At 47.4% G+C, this 17,552-nt stretch overlaps 1 protein-coding gene across 1 annotated transcript in view; it reads left to right on the top strand.

The window, feature by feature from the left end:
* The first annotated feature begins 547 nt into the window (after window positions 1-547).
* The window catches only part of LOC142578280 (uncharacterized), a 127,451-nt gene continuing 110,446 nt past the window's right edge, over window positions 548-17,552 (top strand). The window contains exon 1 of the mRNA XM_075687681.1: window positions 548-673. Coding sequence (XP_075543796.1) covers window positions 550-673 — 124 coding nt within the window. The 5' untranslated portion in view covers window positions 548-549. The remainder of the gene's footprint in view (window positions 674-17,552) is intronic.

The following is a 17,552-nucleotide window of genomic DNA, read 5'->3' as shown; positions in this document are numbered from 1 at the left end:
AACTACGGGGGAATAAATTCCAAGAATGAAACTGCAACGCCTAAATCCACCTGTACCTACAACAACCACTACCTTGAACACTTAATACGATCAACATGACAGTGATTCCCCCGATCTCAAAAGCCCCGAGCAGGTACACTGAGCTACCACTAGTCCCAGCGAGCAACCCAATTTGCCACGGTCCGTCGCAGCGAAGAGTTCTTCGTTGGACAAGTGTTGTGTGGACGCCGAATTAAGGCGCAGCAGGTAGCCGCGAACGTTCGGCCGCTGCAGCAGCTCGGCCGGCAGCACCGGTGGCGGCAGCAGCCGCGATGTGGGTAGAGCGACATCGGCGGCGCCGCAAGCGAGAGTGGCGTTGGGTCCAGGTGAGAACAGCCTCGGCGCGTCTTCCTTCGTCTTCCTGCGGGCGAGGGGAAAGCCGAGGAGGGGGAAACGGGCGAAGAACTGGAACGAGCCCTCTTGCCGCCCCGCCGGTCGAAAGGGAAAGCGGTTAAACGGCGCGGATGTCTCGGTCGCCCAGTCAGTCTGGCCAGCAGACGTCAACGGGGAATGGCCATGTGGTGCGAACGACTTGTCCTGCTCGTGGTCTCGCTGCTCCTTGCCGGCTCCTGCGCCGGACAGTGGGCCGTCGTCAAGGGCTACCGCGTCGTCATGAAGGCGGATATCGTCCGAGGTAGGCAAGCGACAAGCGACCACGCTTGGCGCACGCGCGATCTCGAGGTGAAGCTGCGGCCGACGCTTCTCCCGCCGGTGATGTTCGTGCCGGCGGGCCGCTGTACCGGTGGCTCGCTGGTCTTGGTCGGCCAGCGGCTCGGCAACCCTGCCCCTTCTTCGGCGAGATGCGCGCGCGCGCGTTGGAAGTCTCGGTGTCTCTGCTTCTTCCGATTACCGTGCCGGTTCCGACGTCGCTTATAGAGAGATGCTCTCAAGACACCCGCCGGTTGTGTGCGCCTGGAATACGTGGCTGTCGATTCTGCACATGGAAGCGTGCTCGGCATATTACTTTCGTGCTATATACTGGTGTAAACGGAGGACATGAAGGGGCGGGTTCCTGGTGGCGGTAGATGTTGGCGCTAATTCAGGTGAACAGAGTTTACCTTACCAGGTTACTATAGTTCCAAAAGGAAGCCTTCCTTCGGTCATGTGCCTCTGCAGAGATACAGCTGGTAAAGAAAGTGCCGCCCGATGTGATAGAAAAGAAATAAGGAATTGCGCCTTGTTCCGCACACCGTTCTACGCTCCTTTATGGAATCATAACGCACTAGGTATCGAAATCATAAGTTTGCAAAAGTCAGTGTGCATTCAAAAATCGTTAGCTGTCTCTGTATCATATCAGCAGATCACTATCACTCCCTTAAAGAAAAGAACGCGCATTGAAATTCAATTTAAAACGGTGAGTCTGCAACTCATATATACGTCTAATGCTGCTTTACTATAACGTAAAAGAATTACGGGAAGCAGTAAACACACTTGTTTATTTCCGTTTTCCGCTCTTCGTCACTGCGACCCGTCATGATTGATGATCTCTCGTGGGAACCGGTGCCTTGTTTTCGAAACGTGCACTGCTTTGAGGGTGGCTGCTATAAGATGCAGCACTCTCAGGAGGAAGATTTGAGCACGCGTCTCCGACGGGCTCTTTGAGAGTTCGCGATGATATCGTGCAAGCGAGTCACGCAGTTCGTCATAAGACTTTCAACGCTCGATCGAGGCAACGATGCGAGTGATGCTCTGGCTACTCGTTTGCCCTCGTTATTTTTTTTTCCGCGTGCGCCGGATGGCAGCAAAGTGGCGTGAACTTAGTCCCGGCTCGTATTTACTATTGTCCGTAAGCACAGCGTGCGCTGCGTTCCGTGGCGTTATTACGTGCCCCGCAAAGGAGCATCGTCCTTCCTTCGTTCTCTCTGCGTATACGAACGCGGGAAGCGTGCGTAAAGACGTAGGGTCAAGCTACCGCGTTGTTTCTCTTCTTATACGTACCCTGTCGCAATGCATTCGGCTGCCAAGATTGCCATTTAACATGAACCAAACAAACGATTGTAACAGGAAGAGCGTACCCCCCTCTCCTCCTCCTCTTCCCCGCTCTCCGCTCAACCTGTGGTCTACAAATGTCTCTTACGACAGCATACGATAACCCCATCCTGCCCTCTCTGTGAACGCGCTGCGCGTGGGTTTACAGTTGCTCGCTGTTGTTACCGTACGATAACTGCCGGAAAAAAAAAAAGAAAGCTGCGTTTCGTAGCGTTTCACATGTACGCTGGTATTGCAACATGGTGGTAAATCTATACGTCCTGTCCCCGCACTGAGTCAATTACTTTTAAAAGAGCACCGCGCTTGCTCTGCATTCACTGCAGCTCCCCTTCCTTGGAGCCTTTCAAGTATGACAAATAGTCCACTCGACTGTAGAACGAAGCTCTGTAGCTTTGAGCAGTTCATCCGGTTAACATATCTGCCCTTCATCGCTTATCTTCTCTCTATTTCTTTCGTGAGTATCTCAAGTAGTTTGTGCAGGATCTGCCGAATGTCACTGAAAGCGCCGCAATGAACGTTTCAGTATCCGACTGCATTGTGTTTGTCTACCTGCACCCAGGCACATGTATAGCACATGCCTCTAGGCCCTTGTGTTTTAAGGGCTCTGACGAGGCCGTAGTGCTCTAGTGAATTTTAGAATCTCATTCATTTTTATATGGTACCATTTTTTCGCAATGCACCTTAATGATCATAGTAAACGTCTTTTTTCATCGCCGTAATCCTATTGCATGTAGATTTTAGGCACTTTACAGCGACTATCTTAGGCCCCTTTACAGCCACGTCACATCAACTTCATAGAAGTCATAACTTCACTGTAAACGCGTCAACACTGGCCTGGAGCTGTTTGGCCATACCTGGCCCTCGCGCCAATAAACACCACACATTCATTCATTCATGCACCCAGGCTATCGTCGAGCCTAAACGATCCGTCAAGTACGGGTGTACGGGTTCGTCAGCTTGTGATGTCATTGAAAAGAAGGAAGAGTAAAATTTAATTACTGTTATGCACACGATGACATTACGTTGAACGCGTTAAGTGCGCGCGATCACTTCAGCCTGTATGATATATAACTAGATACAAGGAACACCTATACAGATGTGTCGAGAAAGCAAACAATTACCGTAGCAATCATGAATAATACAGTTAACTATATATTCCCACAATAGTTTAACCTATCCATCACACAAGATAGCGTTGCGTCATCGGTAAAATATTTTCAAGATGTGATGAAACCCAAGCTTTTGAAGGATATCTGTGTTGTCCTGTTTGCAGTTACCTGATGACCACAGCTGAAGTGCTACGAAGTGTGATTGATAACCAGCTGGAAAAATTTGCCGCCTTGTTAAAATTGGGTGTTAAATTAGATTAAACGACATGCGTCCACTTTTCGACAATCGTGATCTTGACATAGGCACAAGTTTATATGAGAATTTTTTCTCTTTTGTTATTTATTAATATTTATTAAGGAGTAAAGAAAAAACAGACAACGACCGTATATTACGCCAGTAGCGGAACATATAACGACATACGTTAGCGTGCATCCTTAGCCTCTGCTTACATGTTTGTTGCAGTTCCGTTTACAGGGTCTTACAATAGGCTTTCGTAAAATCTCGCTTACTATACATACCTGAATGTAACAGAAGCGGCAATAATAGGGGTATGAAATGCACAAAAGAATTCATGCCTGTTTGGACGACTGAAGCGTACTTGTAATAATATAGAAAGAAAAAAAATATACTTCAATACCTAAATCATCTAGCGCCAGAGCACAATACAAGAACCAAATTTAATGTTTGAAAATCAGCAGTGTTTTGTGTAGGATATTATGGTAGTTTCGCAAAAAGCATTGGCAGGTCATATTTGTTTCAAAATATTAACCACATGCTGCCTCAGGTCATGGGCGATAGATCATGTTGATATATGAAGTTACAGATAATGTTTGTCGCATATGTGATTTTAAAGAAATCAACCAATATGCTTTTTTGGCGTGCCTGTTTCTTCATATAATCACGATAATACAAAGCTTCACATTAGACTTTTTTATTTAGTACATGTTCTACTGGAGTAAAGAGAAACAAAATTTACACGCAATCTTAGTTTGAAATAGCTCGCTTTGTTGTTTCTTTTTTTTTCATCCCTCATGTCATAAGTTCTTTGTTTTTACTTCGTATCTAAAAAATCAAGGACAAGAATTGTCGCTCGTCCTTATGCTGCAATTAAGGCGACGGCATATAGTGGTTTGTCTATTAGTGCAATAAAGGGGGATGCGATAAGAAAGAACGCATAGTATTTGGCGGTCGAGAATAAGCACCATTTATAGGATTACGAAGTCTGCAGCTTTGTTACCGATGCGGAAGAATATATATATATATATATATATATATATATATATATATATATATATATATATGTGTGTGTGTGTGTGTGTGTGTGTGTGTGTGTGTGTGTGTGTGTGTGTGTGTGTGTGTGTGTGTGTGTGTGTGTGTGTGTGTGTGTGTGTGTGTGTGTGGAAGACGTACAAACTCGATGAAATTATTCTGACTATTTTTTATTCATCCTTGCCTTTACGCTCCTCATATTTTGTCGATTTTGTTGGTTTATTCCTTTCTTCAAGTTATGGAGGAAATGCGCTATTGGTCAAAGCAAACATTTTAGATGACAGGAATTTTTTTTTTCTTTCGTTAAGACAATTATCTTCGTGGTAGTCCGGTAACTAGACGTGATGTTTCACTGAAGCATTCATATCACGAACGTTTCCTGCTTATCTTCAGAATTACTATTTACTACAGTAAGAAACACTGCGGCTGTAGCCTGTGCGGCCTTCTTGAATTCGAAATCTTCCTGAAATTACTCACAATTGCCGTAACGGTGCAGCAGACGGCACGCAAAAGCTTGCGTCATCCGCCTTGCTTCGCTGTCATCAGAATGTTGAAGTCAAACGAACTACACGAACGTCCTACTATCGCGCAATGCGTACTACTGCTTTAGGCAAACTGCTTGAATGACTGCAATCTTGTTATCTTAAACGCATGAAGGCGCCTGGTAGGATATCACTACATCGACGTGCATAAGAAGTAAAGCACGAGTTCGTCCCTCCGGAGGCAGTACACATTCCTAGTTACGAAAAGAAAATGGCTCGGTGCTCTGTATAACAGTTATAACCGGCGAGCCCATCCCGTCGTTCAACGCTCACAATGCGTGGGAACGGCCACCGCTTCCGGCTTCCTTTCTTTCTCTTCTGCCCCCGTAGTAAACTGTGCTTCACGAGACAAAAGCTATGGCACCGGTATTTGGTTGTTATCAAAACACGTCCCAGGTTGTTGCGGGCTCATTCAATTATCGATTGTGCTTCTTACTTCGGCGAGCATCGCTTCCTCTTCACGGGCCACGCAGGTGGGATCCGCCGCACACTCAGAGGCGTGACGGGTGTACCGCAATCACCTCGGGCGGACCGCAACGCTGTTCGGTGTAGCACCGCCGTTTCACTAAATACACGCAGCGTTGCGATGGGCAAGCGGCGACGCGCAAGGCTAACCGCTGCAAGAATGCAAGTTTGCAGTCCTTTGCAACTGATCACTCGGCGATTTTGTCTTGAGAGAAAACACTCTAGAATTTTGATTAAACTTCAGAGAATAATCCTAAAGAATGTGCCATCGGTATTAATTCAGAGCTCTTTGAATGTGGAAGTGTGTGCATTCAGAAAGTTTGCGGGTATCCAGTGTTAGGGCGGGGAAAAAAGCTGCAACTTCTCAGTGAACTCCACATGACGCCTTAAACTAAGGAGCTGTGCACCTTGGCAATTATTCGAAATTCTTCTCTTTTTTTTCGTTTTTGCGACGCTCCCATACTTTACTTTTTGTCATAAATCGCACTTTCTTTCTTGCCTTTAAATCCGCCATTCTCCTTTCCCTGCAACGACGCTAAACTAGTAGTTGACGGTGCACGTAAGCATTTTTACAGTCCAAAAGGAAACCGCGCTCAGATTTCTAGCGCCTCCTAGAATCCTTAGTCGGGGGCTCTTTGCGCAGGTCTTCGGCGTCGTTTCCTATGCCGAATTGTCGACAGTGTCGCGTCGTATGTTCTATCGCGTCGTCTGTTCCGTTTCGACCAAGGATATAAAGTGTTGAGGGATGGCCGAACATCCTTTCGCTGGCGTCCGACTGACTGACACCATCGCCTTTAACGCTGCTTACGGTATACTGCACGGTTCTCGTTCAGAGTTCACCGATCGCCAGCGATGGTCTTTGGCGTGTCGACCGATGCACAACTAGGGTACACATACTCCTCGTGATTAAGGTTCGGTTCGTGCGAGCACGTTCTTCTCACCGTATGCAGCAGTTCAGCACCGGCAGCCGCAAAGAGAAGAGATGCCAAGCATCGCGGAAATGGAAAGTGGTGCAGCGGCAGCGGTCACGGTGTATGCTGCGTGCGGCAATCCGACGTTTCCCGCGCCCCCCGTGTATAACGAACGCTTACGAGCGGTCAACGGCCCCTCCTCCCCTCTTTAACCCTCTCCTCGCTTTCTCTTCGGTTCCCCTTCAGCGCAAAAAACACACCGCGCGAACCCGCCTCTGCTAGTCGCATCCATGCGTGCACAGCTGTGCTGCTCCCGTGTCGGTCCGTGTCTTTCCCTCGCACCGGCGATTATCCGTGAAATCCAACCACGGCTTGTCCGCGTAAAGAGAGAAAGTCTTCAGATTAAGAGCGCGCGTGAAGCCAGATGTCTTTATTTCGTTCGTCTCTCTTTCCTGCCGACTCCCTCGTTTTCTGTACACATGGTGCGCGCGGTGCGAGCGCGCGTGGGCCCGGCAGTGAGTGTCCTTCACCTCGTACTTTTGGGCGCTCAGCGTCATCACGAACTCCGCTGTACTCTTCCAGCTGCTTTCCTTCGCTCGCTTTTTTGTGACTCTTCTTATTATATCCTTCTCTTTTAGCCACTCGCGCATTCTTCTCACGTGCCCTACGCTTGATATTCGCCGGCAACAAAAAAATAATAAAGCAGGAAGAAAGGAAAGGTGAGATAAAGAGATAGGAGAGGGGAAGGTGAACACGAACGAGCCAGCTGACTCTCTCGGAGCGATGAATGTCGAGAATTGTAACAGGAAGGCTTGCATGTGTATGTGTGTATGTGCGGGCTTCGCTTTGGCCCTTGAGTGTGTAGGAAGTGCGGGGCATACGCGGAATTCGCCCGCGCGAACTTGAAAAGAACAGAAAGGAAAGAGACACCGGCGCATGAGCCGTCTTGCAAGGAAGCCCCGCAGGGCTGCATGCGGCTCGCGCCTCGGTGGCTCGCCTGCAGTGGTTCGTGCTTGCCGAACGCGTGGCAGTGCATGACATTGTCCGACATTCTTTTTGTTTCGTTTTGGTTTGTTTCGTGCTTTCTACTTTTCGTTTTCTTCTCTTTCTACATTTTCCCGCGTCACAAGAAACAGCGGGGAAAGATTAGCTTAATGGCATTTGAACAAAAATAATTTCTCTATCTCGACAGAGGTATTTAAGTTATGTCATTAATTTGCCGTCTCGAATCCCCATAATGCGGCCACGAGGAACGTCGTAAGTGGAAGGCTGGTCTTTCTAGCATATGCATGAAGGCACTTCAGCCCTACAGCCTTGTGATTATATTGCAGATGTTCTTTTCTCTTTATCGTTTTATTATATTTTTTACCGAGTTTCACAAATATAACGCAAGGAGAAAAGCATATTCTCTCAACCGTTAGAATCGTCAGCACAGACACTCCATCAAATTACTTCAGGGCTGAACAATTTTCAGCGGACAGCTAGAATCTTTGTTTGAACAATTAAGTGTACTGTTCCTACATCTTGAAAGCGCGAGGAAGTGGGGGGGGGGGGAAGGCTATTGGATAGAATTTCCATCTTATAGGATGTGTGCCGACAATGTATAGGTAACCACTGAGTCTTGAAAGTGTTCATGAAGAACTTCTATAGAAGTGTTAAAGTCCATGCATAGACATCAGTGAACCGTCGACAAGCGCGCGGCCGGACAGCTTGAATTAATCGTCCGTTATAGGATGTTTATAAATTTCACGAAGGCAAAGGAAAAAACTTATACAAAGTCATGCATCTGCATATGAGCGTCTGCCGCTGCTTAATTGACGCTCGTCTTTGTCGTATTCGCATGCGATACATCGATATTGCCGTAAGTTGAAACGCAAAACAAGTCACAGTAAATTGTGCCACATTTCTGCACTTGAATGCCTAAGAGTCTGCAAATTTTCCAAATACAGAATTCAACGGGCTAAGGGACCAACTGGTAATTCGATCCCGTGCACTTCAGGTTGCTACTGAAGATCTGTGTTCGTTTACCACTTCGATATGGTGGTATCTAAGCGCAGCATTTCATCTGTCTCTGCGCTGGGCTTTCACTGAAGAGATGCAGAGCATTCCCTGTCTTTGTGAAAGAAGTAATGCATATTCCATTTCGTGCGAAAGTTTCCGGGCTCGTATTGGAAGAGCACTGCAGTATCGCTGCACCTAGGGCCAGTTAACTAGTAACGAAAGGACATTACATTGAACTCTCGTATAGTCAGGTGTGATTGGTGTTAATGCGCATGCTTTTAGTGGTCTAAGAGTAAACCGTTTAAGGGTTATCGTATACAAAAGGTTATCTTATATCGTATACAGTGATCGCCCTATATATAAAAAGAGATTGCTGCGCGCGAAGCTCCCAGCACACGGATACCGTATGAGAGAAATATACTAAGTTTTCATACTCGGGGTTTGCCTACAAAGACGAGTGCCCGTATTCAATAAAGAAATAATAAAAAAATAAAAAACGCAAATTCTCACCAATCCTAATGCTGGGCGTATAATTGGAAAAGACGTTCGGCCAGTGGCAAAGGGCACTTACGAACGAAAAGCTTTGCGAACACGGGCCGAGGCCACGTATAAGAGAGAGCGAAACCTCAACATAAAACGTGCTCTCTATAAATAGCTCACCCTTCACACGCACCGGCGAAGGAGCAGGCAAAAAAAAAAAAAGAAAGAAAGAAACAGTTTCGCATAACTAAACGTCTGACAGAATGACAAGAGTCCGGCCCAAAACGCAGCGCTGTCAGCAGCAGCAATAACAGAAAATAAAACACAGCATCGGGTGTCGCCGCACCACCTGCTTCCCATACGTGTAACCCGCAAATAGCATGCGCAGCTGCTCGGAAATTACGCAGCAGGCGCGCACACTGCGGAAGGAGAAAAAAAAAAGAACACGACTCGCATTTAGCACAGCGCTATGCGCTGCGAGCGTACAAGAGTAAAACAATGGTCACGACGAACGGAGTGCGCATATCCGCTGATGCAACCAACGGACCGGACACCGGCAACGTGCCGCGCGCACTTCCGAACACGCACTGTCCATCCGGGTCGCTCTCGAGTGCAGGCGCTGTGGACGATCCGGCCACGAGGAAACAAAGGCGAGGGGTCATCCTCGAGGGGGTCACGTCGTCACGAGCCTGTCGCACGCGGATTCGTTCGCAGCACATCACCTGTGCACAACAATCTCCCAGAGCGGGCACTCGCGCCGACCGAACCCCCCCCCCCTTCCCTCCCCCCCCCCCCCCCCCCCCCCCCCCCCCCCCCCCCCCGTGTCGGGCCCGTAACTCGATATTCCCAGGCTGCGAGGACGACGTGTTTATCAGGCATGCGGGCCTTGCATCATGGAGTGCTACTTGTTGCTTGTTCGTTACAGCTCAGCTGGCTCGCGGAACGTGTGTGTGTCTGTCTGTCTTAGCTGAATCGCGTGGCGTGATCGTGTTCGTGACCTCTCGAGTGTGCGCACTTATACTATGCGCTGAAGAGTCCGGAAAAAGGAGGAGGCGCACGTCGCACCCCGGTTGACCAACGAAATATTTCCGCGACCCCGAGTCCTGGCGAACGGTCGTGCTAGTTCGTTTAGTTAAGCCGGATGTGTGCACATCATCCAAGAGAAACGTAATACTGTGGGCAACCTAAAGATGGGGCAGCTAGTTTGTAATCGACACTCCTGCCTGCACAGTGCTGCAAAATGTAAGCATCAAGCAGCCATCACCCATTCAGAGTGAACAGCAGCAATCGCAACTTCATCGGTAAAACAGAGCGCATTAGCAACAGCGAATCAACGTCTCGTTGGCTCGGAACGCAAAGGAACCGTTTCGATGCGCAGAGCGATTAAACGCTTGTCGTCGTGTTCTATATCGCCTTCCTTCGAACTTCCTTGTTTCCTGAAGACGAATAATGTCAGGCTGCGTTTTGTAACGAACCATTTTATTTTACTTTTTCTTTTTTATCATTCATCGCGTACGGTGGCTGATCCCAGCGATAACAATGGTACGGTGGAGTCTGAGGCAATTACGAAGGACTAGAAGAATGAAAAAATGAAATAGATCGTTGCAAAATATACCCCTGCTTACGATTTCGCATGGCCAACAGAATATGAAAAGCGCATTACACAGCCGACAATAGTAAATAAGTCGAGCACGTGCCTCCTCGGATATGCTTTACTCGCACAATTAAGGTTGCACGTAGATGTCTATTTTGCCACATGGCGAGTGATAATGACTATCGATTTCTTTTCTACGTTGCACACATTCCCGCGTTGGAACTTGTACTTCTGTGGTAGCGCGGATCAAAATGTCCGCCAGATTCCGTACAATATAAAAGAAGATAAAAGATAATAGTATCTGGAAAGTTTAGCCTATAACGACACATTCGGCATGGTATTCCGGGTGAGATGGCGAGCGATGACAGTTTTTTAATAAAGCGTTAAATTGCATTATAGGCATTAGACGACTGGCTACGCAACCTTGGGATGCTGCTAGAAATGTGCTGCAAAAGTAAAAGCGCTCATGATTCTCACATCCTTTTCAAACACTAACAGATCTATCTTGCTTAGGTCCTTAGGGCAACTGTAATAGTGCGAACTTTTGGCAAACCTTCGTACTTGGCCCGTTTTTAGTCACCATCTTGCCCTACTTGTGCGTCCTTGAAGCTGTGTTTTGTGTGCACTTATGGTGTCTTATAGTCGTTTTAATTTTGTTGATGCGGATCGTTTGGGTGCTGAATTGCCGGCGAACATCACCCCTTGAATCCTTTTTTTTTTTTTTTTTTGGCTGAATCGCTCTCGCTTTATTTAGGCCTTTTACTTTCACTGCTATTATAGTAGCTCATGCCACGTCAGCTGGCCAGCATCTCTTTTATAATCACTCTGAAGAAAGAAAGACTGCAGAAATTGACACTGAAGATTATTAGAGCGACAATACTGTTAAAAGAACTCAGGCCGAATGAACAAAGCTTTCCGTTCGTAAGTGCAGTTTGCCATTGGCCGACTATCTTCGATAATTTATGAACAATTATATCGTAAGAATTTTTTTGCATGAGCGCATACGGGCAAAGGCCCCGTGATAACTAACTGCGTCAGCGAAACGCTTTCTTGAAAAAAATGCTCAGTCCTGGCAGTCATTAAAAAGAAATACATTTATTTGCGCTAGAGCTCTTTGTATATAAGAGCGGGTGCTAGCCTATCGTGATGTTGGACATCTAATATTGGCGTAGGTACCAGGGCAATGGTGAACAGCACTTAGGAACGAAAAGCTTTTGGAATTCGGTCCCCGTATTGTTAGAATGCATTGTTTCCGGCGGAGGTAAGGTATATCAGAGACTAAGAAGGCGTACTTTTGCTTTGTTCCACTTAATTACATTGCACGAAAAAACAAAAACAAGAAAAGCTGCTGCTGCAGGCAAAACATCAAGGAGGCCAGAATATTTCATCAATAATTGTCAGCTTGAACGTTTACGCTGCTTTGCAACCATCGTTAAGCCGGGAGGAAGTGGTCGACATGGTGGTGTTTCGGCTTCCGTCACCGACTGGTCTTCTGACACGCAACTCCGAGCTTTCTCGGTCTCAGAGACGAGCGGAACGGACGCCACCATTGGCCTCGTTCAATTACGACAAACCCGCAATTACGCAGACGTTCCTCGAGCATTTTTTACCGCCGTCGAGCGAGAATAAAGAGTGGATCAGCGCGCGCGCACTATTGCGTAGGCTGTGTCTGGAAGTGAACAACGCCCCCTAACTCGCCTGTGCACACAGCGGGTGTGGGGCAATCAATCATTTTGTAGGACAGAATTAACTGGGCCCGTTCGAAGCCGCGCTTGAGACACACCTTGGAGGAAGACGTCAAGAACGTGCCTTTTTATCTGGGCTGTTTATTATATTTTTTTTTTTGCTTGTTAAGCGACAAACATAAACTGCTCTACCAAGCGGAAGCAAGAATTCATGATGACTCACGGCAGTGTCTCTTGAACAATGCGTGCAAAATCGTATTCTTGTGGTGAGCACTGGCATTTCGCCGGAAGAATGTATAGACGGTGCCAAACATGCGCCGACAAGATGCGAACGATGGCTTTTAGCATACTTTCAGTTTAAACAGGCAGGCGCAGTCCTTGTCAAAAGAAACGAAGCCACTGCGGGGTCGTGTAAGAATCCACTTCGTCGGCCACCCGTAGCAATGCCACTGCTCAAAACATCTGCTGATGAGACCGACTTCTCGCCTTCATCCTCCAGAGCTTTATGCTGCAAGAAGTTAGACGGGCGCCACGCGAAACAATGAGAACTAAGCAACACTGATACTTACCAGAGCTCTCTTTCTTTTGACGAATGCTGCATGTAGAAGGCCTATACAATTCGCCCTGATGCGAGGAAATAAACAAAGATGTATGTCTCGTCACGAAGTCATGCACAACCGGCCGCTGGGTGACCAATCGGTAGGTAACTGAACCGACGGTTGATCAAAACTCAAATTATGCGCTTTGACGTATCGGATCTGGGTTACGAAGGACGCCCTAGCGGAGGGCTCCGGAATAATTTGCGACCACGTGATCTTATTTAACGTGCTCCTAAACCTAAGTAAACTAAGTACACGAGTGTTTTCGCATTCCGTCGCCATTGGAATGCGTCCGCCGGGAAACAAGCTCCATGACCTCCGTGCTCAGCAGCAAGACACCAAAACCACTGAGCCATCTATTGCGGGCCACGGCGAAAGATCGCTGGATAACATGAAATCACTGGGAGAAAAGAAATATGAGACCTAGGAAGTCGACTCGCAAATTTGGTCATGTCTGTCTAAGGTAAAAAGGAAAGACCTCAACAATAACTATAGAGTAATTTAAAAAGAACCTTCGGCCCAAGCCGCGCGCCATTCGGCTAATTTTCGTAATACGGATATGCCGTCAGTGCATCTAGCTTAATTCCTCCAAAGGGCTACACGGTGCACGCAAAGTCGACGAAACAAGCGCACAATCTAAAATAACGAACAAAAAGCAAAAATCAGTGCCAGCGCGTCGAACGTGCGTACGAACAAAGTACTTCCGCATTCACAATACGTCAGTAGATGAAACAGCACTGCAGTGCTCCGGCGGGCAGGCCAAGTTTCGTAAGAACAATTAATACTTATCGGCGTTCCGTAATGACTTCCTGGCGCATCCAAATGCCTGCGAAGCAATCCTAATGGCAAACGCACTTTCTCTCTTTCTTTTCTTCTTTTAAAAAGCTGCGCCCAGGGGTGTTTAGCGGTGCTCTCATGACTGTTCGTCACGCTACGTAGAAAAGAAAGAGCAAAAAATCAAACTGCCGGTATGAACTTCCTTCCGCTCGGATGTTTAAGCCCGATCGAAATGGTGCTCTAAATAAAACCTTATCATTCGAGTCATTGAAGCGGATACACGCGGTTTATCACGTTGAGCGTTATCAATCGGAACACTGTTACGGTAGAATCCGTGCCACTTATCAGCCGTCACGCGCGTGTCGTCAAGTGCACGAGCACGTACAACTTCATAGTCTAGTTTCATATAATTCATATCACATAGTTCTTCCCTCTCATAAATTAGCAAAAAGGGAGCAGTTTGAATTGATTTCTGAGGAAACCGTAAACTTATCAACTCTTCAAGGTTTCTAGAAGCTACAATTTCGTGGTTACCTTATGTACCTAGCAATTTCTACGATTCAAGAGACTTAAAGTTAAATTCTGGGGTATTACGTGCCGAAACCAAGATGTGATTTTGAGGCACGCCGTAGCGAGTGACTCCAGAATAATTTTGATCACCTGGAGTTCTTTAACGTGCACCCAATGCACGATATACGGGCGTTATTGCATTTAACCCCCGTCGAAATGCGGGCGCTACGACGGAGATTCGTTCATGCGTCGATCCTCGTGCTTAGCAACGCAACACCATAACCGCTAAGGTACCATGGCTGGTCTTCGAGAACTTCAACAAATTTACGCATTTTTTGTACTCCAGTGCACAGAACCTACTATGTTCTGTTTACGATCTGAAGACCAGAACATTTATTACAAACAAAAGATAAGGAATCCACTAAAAGATAATGTTAATCTCGGGAACATTGTGTGACAAAAGCAATTACAATACAAATATTCGCGCCTTTTTGTTCGCGTCTTATTACCAGGCTCCAGACAGCAGTGGCAGTCAAATGACTACACTGCGTGTCAACGCCAAATTGACGGGTTACTTCAGAGCCTATTAACACTGGCTGCGCCGACGATGACAGATTTGAAGGTTGGTCCCGCGTATACGACGAATCGCGCACTTATACGACACCTAGGGAAACTAAAGAAAAGCGTGCGCCACAACGAGCGATTAGGCTTGTCGAAGAAAACTTGTTAAGCGGCGCTGGCGCAAATCAGTCATTACTCGCGCGCAGGAAGTCACAAGTAGGGCGTCGCAAGGCGACGTGGACTTGAGGGTGGAAGCGCGTTTTAAGTGCATTTTTCTTGCTTATGTAATTCCGACCTCGTCACGTGGAACCCTCGGAATGCGGTGCATTGACTTTGCGGCGGCATGCTGCGTTAAAGGTAAGAGCCTCTCACGTGTGAACGCGCACTGCGATTAACAATTCAGGTCGCATCGCGGATACCGGACAAGGCAAGGAATTCTTGGAGATGAAAGTTACTCAGCAGCTTTCTGTAATTGCTTCGTGTTTTCTTTTCTTTTTATTTTGTGCTGCTGTTGCACAGGGCATTTCGACTCGCACTCCTCTTACAATTTACCTGCTCCCCAGTACCATTATTTCTGTTTCTTTCTTTTTTTTTTAGTATCGGTACATTAAACAACACTAGCGCCAAGTTAGTTTATGTTAAAAGCCACTAAGATGGCAGCCGCCAAGCGGGTCACTATTAAGAATTAAATTCAGTGGTTTATTTCTTAAGAAAATTAAATTGTGAGGTTTTACGTGCCAAAACCATTTCCTGATTATGAGGCATGCCGTAGTGGAGGATTCCGGAAATTTTGTCCACCTGGGGTTCTTCAATGTGCACCTAAATCTAAGTACACGGGTGTTTTCGCATTTCGCCCCCATCTAAATGCGGCCGCCGTGGCCGGGATTCGATCCCGCGACCTCGTGCTCAGTAGCCCAACACCATAGCAACTGAGCAACCACGGCGGGTCATCTCGCCCCTGATTATCAGGCACGCCGTAGTGGGGGACTCCGGATTAATATTAGGCGTCTGGAGGCTCTTTGACACGTATGGATAAGCGTAAGGGCACGAGAGTTTTCTGCATTTTGCTAGGAGGTAGATGTGAGAGGGCCGAAAAGCAAATTTGTCTCCCTTTGCTGTTAAACTTCCAGTAATCGCCGAGTCCTTCATAAAAAAAAAAAAAACAGCCTAGGATATTTATGGAGAAATGTGTTAGCCACCTGTTTCCGTTCTTATGACAATTGCTTGTGCATATAAAGCAGTCTGCCTAATGCTTCTGATGACGCTGCCTGCGCTTATCGCTTGAAAGTGCTTTCGAGATGCACGGAAATCATCCCTGCCATGTACGCCGAAAAGTGAGCCCTGTTTGCGGGGTAAACCTGAGCACACGGGTTCGTCTATATACGTAACGTGTATACTTGCCGAGTCATCGCGTTGTGTCGCGTGAACACGGACTGTTTCGCATTGCCTAAAACAAAGGAACAGCCGGCGAGGCCTAAGAACGCTAATATTTATTTGTGCACAAACTCGAGTAAAGACGCGTAAGCTATTGAGTAACGTTCCTATTTATGATGTATAAAGCTGTGGTTCTTACTTTCAAGATATTTCCCGATGTTCGTGTCGTCTTACACTTTTTCTTCGGAGAGACCTGTCAAAAGAAGAAAAAAATGATTGGGAGAGGGAAGGGTGGAGGGAGGGTACGTACAAAGCAACGCGCCGACCTATCTACTTAGGAAGGCTCTAATGCTGCAGTTACTGGAGAGAAAAAGCAAACGTCGTTGCCGGAAAAAACAATTTTCCCGGCTCGGAAAGCGTCGAACGAACGCTTGCGTCCGTTGTGTGCGTAAGCCCACTTGGCCATCAGACAGCGTCCGTTCCTCGGTCACAGTTTCCGCTTCCCATTTATAAAGTGGCGACGAGGAAGCGCCCACGTCTTCCTAGCGGATCACCGCCGCTTTCTTTTATCATGTGCGCGCCGCTACAACTGAAGCACCGTTCCTTTTCGTACTTTTTTTTTGTTCTTGTTGAATAAAGCGCAGTTCGGTTCGGACGCGAAGTTGTCTAGAACGTCGACTCGACAGTTGCCTCCGCCTGCTCCGTACAAGGAAATCCCCGTCCGGAAATATCTCCACGTGGGCCGTTGTGCTAATCGGCCAAACGCGCCTAACGTTACGCAAGTGTCTCCTGTTAGTAAACTGACACGACAGTATAACAGTAACGGATATGATGGTAATCCGCTTTGCTCAATCGAGCGAGCGAAGTCTGCGGCCGTCTCTAATCCCTGTGTTCGAGAAAGCGCGTAACGCGACAACTTCGTTTTTCTTACAGTGCAACGGTAAGCTGTCTTTCTCTTGCTGTTTAATTCCCTTCGGTTTAACCACGCGAGTATAAATAGTAATCCCGTAGTATTGCTTTATAAATACCAGACGACAACAAGAGAAACGGTAGCTTCATAAACATTTCGAATTGCAATTATCAACTCCGTTCTTTGCGGTCAAGTTCAATGCGAAAGTAGCTCAAAGTTAGACATTTCGCGCTTCATACCAGCAGCAGCTTCGGATGGCCGTGACGTTAGCGTCTGACAGCCCCCGACGTATAGGCGTCCCCACTCGACCGAGTCGTCTTAAGCAGCAGAACGGGACACGACAGTCACGAAGAAAGCACACACGGCGCAGGGATTGTGTCACGCTTGCTTTCGTGTCGTGTTCGTTTCATTTCCCCTCCCCGATATTCACGACACTATTTGTTGCTTTAATCAAGTCAACGTGAGCCAACTACCTCTCAAGCGACTCTCTCTAGTCAGCCATGCCATCGGTGAAAAACTAGAGCAAACAGGCGCGCACCGCCTGGTCTGGCTTCGTGCTCCGAGAGCCTACAGCCAGGGCACTGACGCGGTCCAGCTTGGTGGATAGAGCAACGGTTGTAATGGCGCCGGGTCAGCAATTAACCCTCTTACCGTCGTCGAGTCGAGGCAATGCCGACAAATGCTCTCGGTCCACACGCAGCGCCGCTTCAATACCCACCTGTCAGGAGGCCTGGGT

This window comes from Dermacentor variabilis, chromosome 4 (assembly GCF_050947875.1).
Source record: "Dermacentor variabilis isolate Ectoservices chromosome 4, ASM5094787v1, whole genome shotgun sequence".
In the NCBI taxonomy this organism is placed as follows: Eukaryota; Metazoa; Arthropoda; class Arachnida; order Ixodida; family Ixodidae; genus Dermacentor; species Dermacentor variabilis.
This window is presented reverse-complemented; position numbering and strand designations above follow the sequence as displayed.